Raw genomic sequence first — 13,166 nt, forward strand, 5'->3', positions numbered from 1 at the left:
TTTTATTAATTAATTAATCAAATTTACTTTTAATTTTATATTTAATTGAAATATAAATACCCTGATATAAGAGAGTCACATGAAGAATATCTTGAACTAATAGGGGCAAAATTGGTACAACGTTTAAAAAAGAGGTAAAAATGATAGATTTTAAACAAGAGTGTAAAAAGAAAAGAGGACAATATAAAAAGGGTATAGAATGTAATTTCCTCAAATATTATATTGGATAATTACTTCACATACTTAAATTTTTAATTTTTTTTTTTTTGAAAATACTGTATACTATGTAAGTTTTATACTGTACTGTATTAAGTTTTCACTGTTATTTTACGGTTGTTTTTTAGTTGTTCCACTATTATTTTTAGTTGTTCTAGTTTGTGTTCTACTATTGTTTTATAAAAATACAATATTATTAAAAAAAAAATTGTGAGAGAGTATTTTTATAAAATTAACCAAAATAATCTCTTTAATAGATGAGTTAGTTATGTGAATTTAAAAATAATCATTTAAGTTAGAGAAATATTATTATTGGTATGAGCATTATTATAAGGCATTAGTGGTGCCTAGTACCTTCTTGACATATCACGTTACGATTGACTAGCGATACTCCTTAAAACTATTTTATTAAACTATATGGGTCCCGATACTTAGTTGAACAACACATAGGAGGGTGCTAGACACTACTGGTGCCCTTTAGCATTTCTCTATTGGTATCTAATATTCGCTACGTGTTAATATTATTATTAGTTTAATTAAATATCAAGTCTCATATAATTTAATATAATAAATTTTTTAAAGTATGGATAATCAATCGCAAAGCAACACGCCTACGCCTAGAAATTACTAAACTATTTAAGTTAAAACTCAAAATTTATTTATTTTGTAGGAGTGGTATTATGGTACTAATTTAGAGAAGACTTGGTTGAGAAGTGATTGTATCTGATTGGAAGTGGTTTCTCCTTACTAGAGAAGTAGTTACTTTTTTAGTATGGTAAATGACGAAAATGCCCATCATTTTACTATATATATTCTTCCCTTTATGAATCACACTTTCCCACTCGTTTCTTTGCCAGTACCTCATGCATGAGTGACCACGTGTTCTTTTCTCAAATAATGGTGAGGTTTTAATCTATTTTCCAAACTGCACCAACACCGTAAAACTAAAAAATAGCAAAACTTGCAATGTAAAAAATAGTGTAAGACGGTGCGAATTTTGTAATTTTTACGGTTTAAACTATCACTAAATAATTAAACTATCACAAATACAATAAAACTTGAACAACACTTATCTAAAATGAAAATAAATAAGAAAAAAAAAATTAAGTTTCAACAATATAATAATTAAAGGGCTTTAAGTTGGACATTCACATATTAGACTTAAATAAATGTAAAAATTAATATTTTTATAATGTGCGGTGCAGTTTGAACCGTATATTAACAATTGAAAATCGCAAACCGTACCGTACCGCACTGTGCGGTTTATGAAAAATTCAAACTGCGATCGCACCATAAAAAATTTCAAACTGTTTTTTTTTTATAGTGCAAGCAGTTTGATAAACACTCCTATAATATATCTCATATAAATTAACAGTCATTTACAATAATAGAAAAAATAGGATAAGGAATTTTCTCCTATCCAAGAAACATTTTCATCCGCCTTTAGAGCGCACTTTGCCAAACCATGGGCAGTTTTATTAACTTGCCTACGAGCATGAGTAACAGTAACTTCAGAGAAAGAAGGTAAAAGACAACGTACATCGTCAATTAGATCATTAAAACAAGATAAGTCCCTATGAAAAGTGTTCAAAGCAGAGGATATTCTTAGGGCATCTGTTTCCACAATAGCAATTGATAGGTGGTGTTGAGCAGCCCAGTTTAAACTGTGAAAAAGCACCTTCGCTTCCATTTCATCACTTCTGAAGCATCCTTGGACTGATCTGGAAAACACAGTAATTACTTCTCCTTTGTGATTGCGCACAACAGCTCCAATTCCTAAAATTTTATCCTTGAAATTAGCTGCTGCATCAACATTCATTTTTAGCCAATTTTTAACTGTTTTTGAACTTTAGAAGAATTTGTTTAATTAATATTTTTTTATAAACGTATATATTATAATTATTTAAAATATTTTGTAAAATTTTAATTAATTTTTTTTATAGTTAATTTAATATTTTTGATTTATTTACCTACATATGAAAAAATTTCTTTAATATAGTAGTTATACAAATAAAAAAAAACATTAAACTTATTTATTTTTTATATATATTTTAAAAATTAATTTATTTTATACTTTTAACTATATATTATAAACAAAAAAAAGTAACTTAACCAAATAAAGTCTTCAGTCTTATATATTTGCTAACAAAAAAAATACTTAGGTAGAGTTTGGTAACACTTTTTTAATCAATTTTCTATTTTTAAAATTGAAAAAGTGAAAATATTTTTTAAAAACATGTTCTATAAAATTGTTTTCACTTTTTAATATTTTAATTGAGAATCAAAATTTTAAAAACAGAAAAAGGTTACTTTCAATATTTTTTAAAATAGTTTTTTTTTCTTAATTAATATTTTGGACTCCGACCAGACCTGGACACAATCCCCCCCCCCCCCCCCAGGGCCTTGGCGCTGAACTCCACCTCTGATCCAAATCCGACCTTAGACCTAAACTCGATTTAAATAAAATTTAAAAATAAAAATAAACTTAACAAAAGTAGTTACAGAACACATTTTTATTTTTCAAAAACAAAAATTTTACTTTCATTTTGTGATTAAAAAATTAAAAAATAAAAAAGTTACCAAACGGTATATAGTAAACTCCTTATAGAGGAAGGAAACGCAAGGAGATCAAAAGTAATCTTTTTCTTTTATATTATTTCTTTCTTTTTGGGGTGAAAGGCCAAGTCAATGCCAAGTCTTCCAATGACCATTTATTTTATTGTGTCCCCACACACAAAGCAAAACTAACAAAAAAAAGAAGTGTTTATATATGAGAAATGCTAATGGGTATTATTGTGGCTCCCATATTTTTAAGTTTTATATTGCTATTGATATAATTTAATATTAAATCACATATAATTTAATGTAAAAAATTTTAGAAAATATCGCTAATTAATCATATAGTATACTTTTAAAATGTGCTAGATACTATTGGTGTTCAATAACAATATTCGTTCATCAAGGCCCGCTCTAAAATTGGATGGGCCTTAAGAAAATAAAAATTATTAGGCCCTCATTTAGTATTTTTGAATACTACTAAAATATATTTAAGTATTTTTGAAGATTTTTTTTTTTTGGCCCTTGAGCTGGGTGGGCTCTAATCGTAAGCTTAGTTCGCCTTAATTCAATCTCATCATTTATATATATAAACATATCTAGTATCATTTAAAGGTGGCATTTAACGATTAATTAGCAATATTTCCTTAAAATTTATTAACTTAAGTTCTATAAGATTTGATAATTAATTAGCTTTTAACATTTTTCCATGTACATCTTCTAATAAAAGCTCTAAAAGTAAGTTTTCTTTTTTTACTTAGTCAGTCTCCATTATTACATATAAATATAATTCTTATATACATATATATATATATATATATTATATTACAAAGAAGCAACCTTTCATTTTCTAGGAACCTTCTCTCTATTCAAATAAAGTCTTAAAATACCTTTCAATCTCATAAGAGACTTCATATTCATCACTTGGAAATGGAAGAAACAAGGTAATAATGATATAAAATCTACACCATATTATACATACATATATATATACATATATATTTTGTTGATGATCAAAATTAATATGTTCTTATGAAAAAAAAAAACAGGGAAGTGAAGATGAAGCATTGGATTTATAAAAGGGAAGGAATGGAAGATGGTGATTTTCCAGTTTGTTGTAGCTATGGGCCTATGAGTTGGGATGATCCATTTAAATGGCAAGGTGTGATTTTTGGCCCATCTGGCTCTCCTTATGAAGATGGTGTTTTCTTTCTCTCTATTGATTTGCCCCAACAATACCCTTCCAAGCCTCCCCATATCAAATTCTTAACCAAGGTACAAAACCCTATTTATATAAATATATAGAGATTTATATATATAACTATACGGTAAGTTTATAGTACACTCTTTATTTGTTTCGACATTTAGAACTGTTTTTTAGTTTAATTTTTTCACGATCACATACGTTGTAGCTATTTAGGACTATCTATAAATTTTGAGAAAGTTCTAAATAATTTACAATGCCGAAAATAAAATTTACATATTTTGTTGTATGCACGATTATTTTTCTTAAACTTTGTTTTCAGCACGGTAAACTATTCAAAATTTTCTAAAAATCTATAAATGGTCTTAAATAGCTACACTGTATGTCATAGACGGCATGTCATAGAAGTATTAGACACTTTGGTACCCCATAATAATGCTCAGAAATCTACCTAAACAACCATCTCTAGAGCTCTACTACATAAATTTCGATATGTATATATATATAAATTTTGAATGTAGTCCTCAATCTCTTATAGTGTGGTCTTGTTCTATCCACAAGTAATTTATGGAGTAATATAAAAACATTACTAATGTTAATATTATTTCTAGATTACTTTAGTAACACTATAAATTAATGTGTAATAGAACTAATAATTTAGAAATAATATTACATTGGTGATGCTACATATTATTAGTCTTCTCTTTTGCTTTATTATCATGATGAATGATCAAGGTCTTTAATTTTGTAGGTTATTCTTAATTTTGTTGATTTGTTAGTTAGGAAATTCTATAATTGCCATTTTACAGCTTGGTTTCACTCTATTTGCTTATGAAAAATAAATTATTGGAATTATTTAAGGCCATAATTTATTTTTCATTTTTTTTTTCTCTAAGTTGAAAATTTTGAGTGAGAATACAAGTTTTTATATCAAGCTGTTTTATAATAGGGCATTATAATTCTTATAATTCTAAAGATTACTACTATTTTTTTTTTCCAAATATTTATGTCATATGATTTCAACTTTCTCATCACTTCCCATTAAAAATGAAAAATAGTATCTATCTTTGATCAAATTAGATTCTTCGAGCCCCGTTGTATTTGCTCGATTCCCTCACATACTTACTAATCAGTTTAAAAGTGTCACATAACTCGAAATGAACTACTGATGAGCTTTTGTCTCAAAAGCTATTTCAATATCTACTACTATAATATTTGGTAATACCCTTTTATGCATTCCAATATCTACTTACTCTATCAAATTATTTTTAAAAAAATTATTATTATTAAATACTTTAAGGTGTCTAATATTATACCGATGTGACACGTTTAAAGTAATATTTAAATATAGTACTTGACACTTTAAGGTTCATTTATACCATTTATCTTAAACAAATCAAATTAGAGGCATAGCATTTCAAGTGGGACTAAATTATTCTTATTAATATTTCTTTGAAGAATAATGCCAATATTTGTTTAATATTTTTTTAACACAATTGACTGACTGAGTGAAGAAGTCAATAGTCAACAACCAGACTTATTGGATGGGAAGGAAAAAATAGCTGAGTTGTCAAAAAGTTAGGTCTATTAAGTGGAAGAGTGGGGCCCATTTTTGAAATCTTGACCACTTCCATATGTGAATGAACTCTTCTTCTTGAAGAAAATTTCAAAAGAGAGTAATAATTGCACGAGAAATATTATAACGTTGGGTAATTAGTATAGGAAATTTATCTAAAGGATTGTTCTATTAGTTTTATTTGTTTTGGTATTTAGAATTTTTTTTAGTCAAATTTATTTTTTATGATTGCATATGTTTATAATGCTAAAAATAAGGTTTAAACAATTATTTATTATGTGTAAAAAAAATAATCGTGTGTACAATAAAATTTATATATTTTGATATTATAAATTATTTAAAAAATTACTAGTAGTTCAAAATAACTATAACATACACAATCATAAAAAAAAAATTAGATAAAAAGTTCTCTTGAATGCTGAATAGATGATCTATCGAAACATTTTTTATAAGAGAGTGTACTGTAAACTTACTCATTACTATTTTATAGGTTTGTATAAGTTACTGATTGATTTTTTTTGTATTTTAAATAGTAAATTAAATTCTGTATTTTATAAAATTATAAAAAATAATATTCTGAACTCAATTTTCATCAATTCTTTTAATATAATCAACCTAAAATTAATTTCTACCACAAATAGATGTAAAATATATAATCAATCTAGTCATCGTAGATACCTTCATATCATATTATTATTAAATTTTATTTTAATGAAAATTAAGTTCATGATACTATTTTGTACCATTTTAAAAAATATAACATTCAATTTATCATTAAACAAAACATATAGTGATATCTGTAACTTTTATAAAATACATGTCCAAAATAATATTTACCTTATAATATTATGTTTTATTTTTATTTAGTATATATATGATTTTATATATAAGCATAATAATAATAATAATTGTATTGTATGGTTGATATGGACAGATTTTTCACCCAAACATTGATGAAGATGGGACAATCTACATTGATATCTTAGAAGAGGAGCAATGGAACCCAATTCAAACAATTGAAACAATTCTACTCTCCATATGCTCTTTGCTAATGGATCCAAACCCAGTTGGCTATTACAATACAAGTTGCTTTCTTTACCAAACCGATTTGGACCAATACAGACACCAAGCCAGAGAATGGACTAGACTTTATGCCATGGATCTCGACCTCGAGGATCCTCATCATCTTCATCTCCATCTCGAATCTCTTCGGCTCTAATACAAACCCTAGTTTATCTAACCATATTATCTATATGGGAAAATTCTTAGTTATGGCTCAGAATGGTCCGTCATTTTTGTTCATATATTAATATTTTTGAATTATTGACATAAATTATAGAACTCACTTTTTTATTAGACGGTATTTGTAATATAGTTTTAGTTATATTTTATTAATTTTGAAAACTTTATAGAGCTAAAACAAATTATTTTACTTGTGTAATAAATTATTTTTTGAACTTTATTTTTTAAACGGTAAATATTATTTAGAATTTTTCAAAAATTTATAAAATATTTTCTATAACTATAATATATAACACATTGTCATTTAAAAAATAAAAAAGATTATACTTTCTCTTAAGTATCGAAAATAGAAAATATCCGTATTTGATGATAACTCGGAGTTATAAAGGGAAACCAATATTTAACAACAGCCATTTTTTATTATGGTGTTTTCCATTTTTTCATATGATGTGATAAGAGTTTGTTACATATTTTTAGCCTTAACAACAGCCATAATAGGCCAAATTTTCAATATAATATGGTATAATTATTTGAAAATAATAATAAGAAAAAGTTGTCATTTCCTAAAATCAATATTTAATACGGGTTTTTTTAAGATTTAAAAAATAAAATCACTTATGTTTAAAAAATGACTCATAAAAAACAGCACTAAGATTTGCATAAAGATAGACTCAAATTAGACCAATATTAAATCCAAAACTCATATTTTAATATAATGACTTTAATTAAGGTTTATCGATTAAGAATTATAATAACACAATCACCAATTATTATAACCAAAACAAACTTATTACATATATATATATATAATACTATAAAGAGCTTTGAAAAACTCATGATATATATAATCATTTACACAAGAGTGTTGTAAATTGATTATATTAATGTATACTATATAATTAATGAAGTAACAACTCAACATATCATAATAACCCAAAATTAAATTCCCTTTTGACAATATATATTTATTTAATTATATATGGTTTTATATATATATAAAAAGAAAAACTAAGGCATGGCATACTTCTTAGTCCACTCTCTTGCTATCTTGTTGTAAGTTTCTCTATGATTTTGGTACAAATAGGAGATAGGGTTAAGAAGGTCTTCTGGGTCTGGATCATCAAGGAATGAACACAACCCTAGCAATATTTTCTCAATGGTCCATGCAGCTCCCCATGTCTTTCCTAAAAAATCAATGTGTATTGTCCCATCTTCACTTATGTTTGGATGAAAAACCTACCAAAAAACAAAACAAAATCAAGTCATCACTAATAAATTACATCTTTATAATTAGATTAAGAAGAAACAACCGAGATCAGCTCAGATCAGGGTTGGCCTTGAAATTTAGTAGACTATAAGAAAAAATAAAGTTGAACCCTTATTTAAAAAAATATAATATTTTTTAAAATCAGTAAAAAAAAATGTGTAATTTTAATAGGAAAAAAAAAATTTGAACCCTTGGCTAGGTGGGCTCTAGGCACATGCCTATCCCGCCTGCTCAGGACCGAGCCTGGCTCAAATGGTACTTGAGAAGTATGTGTGAGTTGGGAGGTAGGATTAGAACGAATCGAGGTCAGTTCAAATAAATGTATTCACACTTTGTCCCCTAATTTTCAATTCCTTCCTCCGTCGGTAATTGGGAGGAAGGATTTGAACCAACCGAGGTCAACTAGAAGGGATTGATTCGATCCCCGCATGTAATAAAATAAAATAAAAGATTAAGAGTGAAAGATTATACCTTTGTAAGGAAAACAACTTTGGGAGGCTTGAAAGGATAATTATAAGGCATTTTGATGGAGACAAAGAAAACACCACCTTCAAATGGGGTATCACAAGGACCTATAATGGCTCCTTGAAAGTGAAAATAGTCATGATCAACCACTTTGCCATAGCTAATATGTGTAGGTGGATTCAATTTAGTGTTTCTAATCTCATTTTGTATCCTATATTTCACAAATGCTTTGGATCTTTGAATCTTAGTGATTCTTCTAAACTTTTCATATAAAACATTTGAAAGAGAAAAATGAATTGGAGAAGAAGAATTATTAGGGCAAGGTGGTTTGCCATGGCTTGAGAAAAATCTCATTTTCACAAAAGAAAATAAAAGAAATGTGAGTTTATGAATAATTTTCTTAAGAGAGAGCTAATGTTAATATAAGGTATTATTATAAGAGAGTGAAGTGATTAAGTGTTGTTATAGCCAAACTTTAAATTCTATAGCTTTAGGTTTTTGCGTGTGAATTCTTTTAATAAGATGTTATTTGTCTATTTATTAAACCTTTTTAAAAGCATAATTTATTTTTTATTAAAAAAAAATTAGCCATAAGAAGAATTGTTTCTTTAGCTACCCAAATATCATGGATGTTAGTAGGGCATTCTAATTCGTAGTGCCTATCAAACTATGTTCATACTCAATATAGAAAATTTTGTATACAAAAGGTTTAGGCTAAAAGAAGCATAAGAAGCAAAATCGTTGGGTTTTTTTAATTTAAAAATAAATAAATAAATACTTAATAAACTTCCTTACCCTTCATCAATTTTCAAATTTAATAAGCAAATTTTTTTTAAAAAAAATAACAAATTATGTACTTAACAAACTATGCGTATAGTTCCCCCTAAATAGGGAAAATAAGTTTAGGGTTTAATATATTCTCAAATATATATCATTGTAGAGATTTTTCATATCACTTCTTTCTTCACTAATTATTTCCCATTCATAATTATCACTATGTTTCCTAAGATGAAAATGAAAATGTGTTTTTCCTCATCAAAAAAATCCTCATCAGAAAAACCAAAGGATCCAGAAAAACCGAAGGAACCAGAAAAACCAAAGGAACCTAATGCAGAGTCAAGGATGAGAAGAGAACTTGAAATAAAACAAGAAGGAGAATATTTTAATATGTCTCCAATTCTTGTGAACTACAAACAAGTGGCAAAGAATGACTTGTTTCGTTTCATAGGAACAATCATTGGCCCTTCCGATACTCCATACGAGGGTGGAGTTTTCAAACTTTCTATCAAAATACCTCGCAATTATCCTTTCTCTCCGCCCAAAATTACTTTCATTACCAAGGTCAGTAGTTCCTCTCTTCGCTTTTCACACTTCACTATTATTGTTTGCTATTATAGTGTAATTGGGTTATTAGTTTATCTTTATTTTAGTCATCAATCTCTCGAAAAATAATGATCAAATCGGTCTTGTAAATGTAATATTTGGTATATTAGTTCTTCAACTTTCATTTTTATGATTTTGTATGTGTATATGTAGGTTTTTCATCCGAACATATCTAAAAACGGGTTTATCCATGTTAATATTTTGCATAATGATTGGACCCCGGGAATCACTATCGAGGTATTGTTGTTAGCCATATGCTCGCTCCTTGATGATCCAAATCCAGAAGACCCTGTTAACCCTATTTGTATTTTGTATCGAGAAGACATAAAAGCTTACCACAAGAAAGCTAGGGAATGGACTAAAAAGTATGCCATGTCTTATTAATTAGACTTTTCGCTGAATTTTCTATGGATCTATGAGATTGGGTATCAAATTTTGTGATGTTATTATCCAGTGTTTTGCAAGACTTATTGTTATGATGTTTTTAACATCCTTATTATGAACTTTTTTTCCTTTTCAACTTTTAAAGAGATTTTGTTGGGAACTAATATTTGTATAGCTATGTTAACATAAATAATGCTATATGAGTAAATTTTTCTAGCTTATATTAGTACTTACATATATAATACTACATGCATCTTTTAATTACTATCAAATAACTTTTGTTTAATCGTATTTTTTTTCTTTTATTCCACTAAAATCACTTTTAATGTTGTCATAATTTGTCACTAAATCACAACAAAATCTCATTTTTTTAGTCACACGTAGATGAAATAACCTCCTCAAGGAATATAGCAACCAATTTGAATGTTATTAAATATTTAATACATGGTGTCAAAAGAAATATATTAATATTTTTTTAGAAACTTTTTCATTTTAGAGAAAATTAATTAATTTGAGTATGCAACAAACTTTTCTTACGGCCAAAAATAATGTATAAATATATATTAAAAAAAAAATTAGCAACAAAATCCCCTAAAAAAGTGCACTATATTCTTTTTTTTCCAAAGCATTCTTATCCAAATAAAATAGATATACATATATTCAGATAATTAAAAATGTATAAAAAGTAAAAAAAAAAGAAATGTAAAAATATATGTAAAAAAAGTAAATAAATATATTCATATAGTTTAAATGCATTGGGTAAATTTCTCTTATTTTTCTTTTGTAAATTTAAAATGAATAAAAAATTATCTTCTCAAATAAGAAACATAAAAGAATATATTAATTGTGATTTTCATTCTTAAAATTTTGACATTGTCAAACTTAAACATAATTTAATATATGTCAAAATTTGAAAGGAATTTTTTTTAATTATCTTAAATTTAATATTAAAAAATAATTATAATAATCAATGATAAAGATAAGAGGACCAAAGGGTTGCCTACCCTCTAATTTTTTTATTTTTCAAAAATTACACATGAAAAATAATTAGATAAAAATAAATAATTTTGTTGTATATATTGGCCCGGTCAATTTTTGGATTGGCATCATCATTGATGATAATCAAGATAAGTTCTACTAAATTTAAGAAATACAAAAACAATATATATATATATACACATTTTCACTATTATTCATTTAACATGTATATCTTCATACTTAAATAAGAGATTAATGTAAAAATGAGAATATAACTATTTCTTTTAATAATTAAAAAACTTTTGACAATATACTCATTCCATTTGTCAAAGTAATTTTAATTTTTCTCAATATTAAAATTAGAAGTACACACTTTTAGTAGTGTTGAATAAAAGTGATTTAATACTAAAATTAGGTGAATTTCACCTTGCTTTTGATGTAGTATTTGTGGGCTTAGGGCTCGTCCTGAGTTAATTTGGATCTTAAAAAAGATTATTTTTTTTATAACAATAAATAATATTTTTAAAAATTATTAAAAAATATGTATATTTTTAGTTCTGTCTCTTTAGACAATTTTGCTCTTTAGGTGTTGTTTGAGGCCATTTTTCTCCAAAAAAAAAAAAATTGTAATTTTTGTTGATTTACGTTGTTATTATTATTAATATTAATATATATATATATATTTAATAAAAAGAAAAGAAAAAAAATATTATAAATTTCATTGATGGTAAGTTCTACATCATTGGTATTAGGCTTTAGGGGTAAGTGACATATTAATATTGTTGTTGGTTTGGTATAATTAAATAGTATGTTCAACATAATTTAAATTACATTCATTTAAATATAAATGTATTGAATCTTATCATAATATATATAAAAATTATTTCTCTCAAATTAATATATTAAAAAATTGAAATTGTGGAGAGTGCTAAATATAATTTTGGATAATTACATAATATTTTGAAAAAAAAAATAACAAACTGAGAGGGCTGGAATACAATCCTCGACTATCATTACTGTCTCAAAGGCAGTGGATATAGGGTGTTGAGCGCTTTAGAATATTGTTTAGTATTTACTTAGAGCATTATTATTACTATGTGTAGTGTTTTTTAAATAATTAACGATATTTTATTATAGTTATTAAATTAAAATATATAAAACTTATTATTTAATCAAATTAGTAGTAGAATGAGATGTTTGCATTGTGCATTTATACATGATGGTTCATGTGGATGAAGATGTCAATTCAAAATATTAATTAAACAAGAGAAGTAGAGAGTATAGAGGACAATTATCATCAATTTACAGTCATAGGTCTTAATAGTTAATTAATTAAGTATAGCATGCACTTTAGTATGAGTAGGAGTAGGACCACATCAATAACTCACTTCCTTTTTTACAGCTTTCATTAAAATTGACACAATCTTTTATGTCATTATTCTTTTTTCTTTGTTTTTCTATTAATTTCTTCACATTTGGAGTTCGTGTTTATGGGTTGTGTTTGTGTCGTATTGAGACTTAAATATTATAAGTAAATGCGAAATAATTATTATTTAAATAGAATAAATAAGATTCAATATTAAATTGCACCAACAACAACAACATAATACCTTGTAATTATTATTAAAGTAAATAGTGGCATAAGTACTTAAAAGTTTTAAGTTTATAAGTAGTATAAACCTAATGTTTATTTTTAGCAGCATAAGTACCCAATATTTATAAAACTGTAATTTTTCTCTAATTATTATGTTATTGCCTTAAACATGACACATATAAAGCCCAAATTTTAAATCATTGGGTGTAGACAAAAACATGCAATATTAGTTACTTCCAAATGTTCTTTTAATAAATTCAAAACGGAGTCTGTACTGACAAAATTAAAGAAAAATTACAAT

At 26.1% G+C, this 13,166-nt stretch overlaps 4 protein-coding genes across 5 annotated transcripts; 2 read left to right on the forward strand and 2 right to left on the reverse strand.

Annotated features, from left to right (window-relative positions):
* Positions 1-1,591: 1,591 nt before the first annotated feature.
* LOC133031004 (uncharacterized) lies at positions 1,592-2,035 on the reverse strand. Its single transcript, XM_061104183.1, has one exon. The coding sequence runs from the start codon at positions 2,033-2,035 to the stop codon at positions 1,592-1,594; it is 444 nt and encodes a 147-aa protein (XP_060960166.1).
* Positions 2,036-3,592: 1,557 nt separating this feature from the next.
* Positions 3,593-7,014, forward strand: LOC115722461 (ubiquitin-conjugating enzyme E2 4). 2 transcript variants are annotated; one of them, XM_030651678.2, is made up of 3 exons: positions 3,593-3,716; positions 3,822-4,047; positions 6,487-7,014. In XM_030651678.2, the coding sequence occupies exons 1-3, from the start codon at positions 3,703-3,705 to the stop codon at positions 6,769-6,771; spliced, it is 525 nt and encodes a 174-aa protein (XP_030507538.2). In that variant the 5' UTR covers positions 3,593-3,702; the 3' UTR covers positions 6,772-7,014. The 2 variants fall into 2 exon arrangements, with proteins under 2 accessions (XP_030507538.2, XP_060959818.1); XM_061103835.1 differs by lacking the exon at positions 3,593-3,716 and having other exon boundaries at positions 3,758-4,047.
* Positions 7,015-7,767: 753 nt separating this feature from the next.
* Positions 7,768-8,970, reverse strand: LOC115722611 (uncharacterized). The gene is made up of 2 exons (XM_030651857.2): positions 8,533-8,970; positions 7,768-8,030 (listed from the first exon to the last, which is right to left on the reverse strand). Exons 1-2 carry the CDS (start codon positions 8,878-8,880, stop codon positions 7,803-7,805), a joined length of 576 nt encoding a protein of 191 aa, XP_030507717.1. The 5' UTR covers positions 8,881-8,970; the 3' UTR covers positions 7,768-7,802.
* Positions 8,971-9,502: 532 nt separating this feature from the next.
* Positions 9,503-10,540, forward strand: LOC115722612 (uncharacterized). The gene is made up of 2 exons (XM_030651858.2): positions 9,503-9,867; positions 10,063-10,540. The coding sequence occupies exons 1-2, from the start codon at positions 9,523-9,525 to the stop codon at positions 10,291-10,293; spliced, it is 576 nt and encodes a 191-aa protein (XP_030507718.2). The 5' UTR covers positions 9,503-9,522; the 3' UTR covers positions 10,294-10,540.
* Positions 10,541-13,166: the final 2,626 nt, after the last annotated feature.

The sequence above is a fragment of the Cannabis sativa genome, chromosome 9 (assembly GCF_029168945.1).
Source record: "Cannabis sativa cultivar Pink pepper isolate KNU-18-1 chromosome 9, ASM2916894v1, whole genome shotgun sequence".
NCBI classification, from domain to species: Eukaryota; Viridiplantae; Streptophyta; class Magnoliopsida; order Rosales; family Cannabaceae; genus Cannabis; species Cannabis sativa.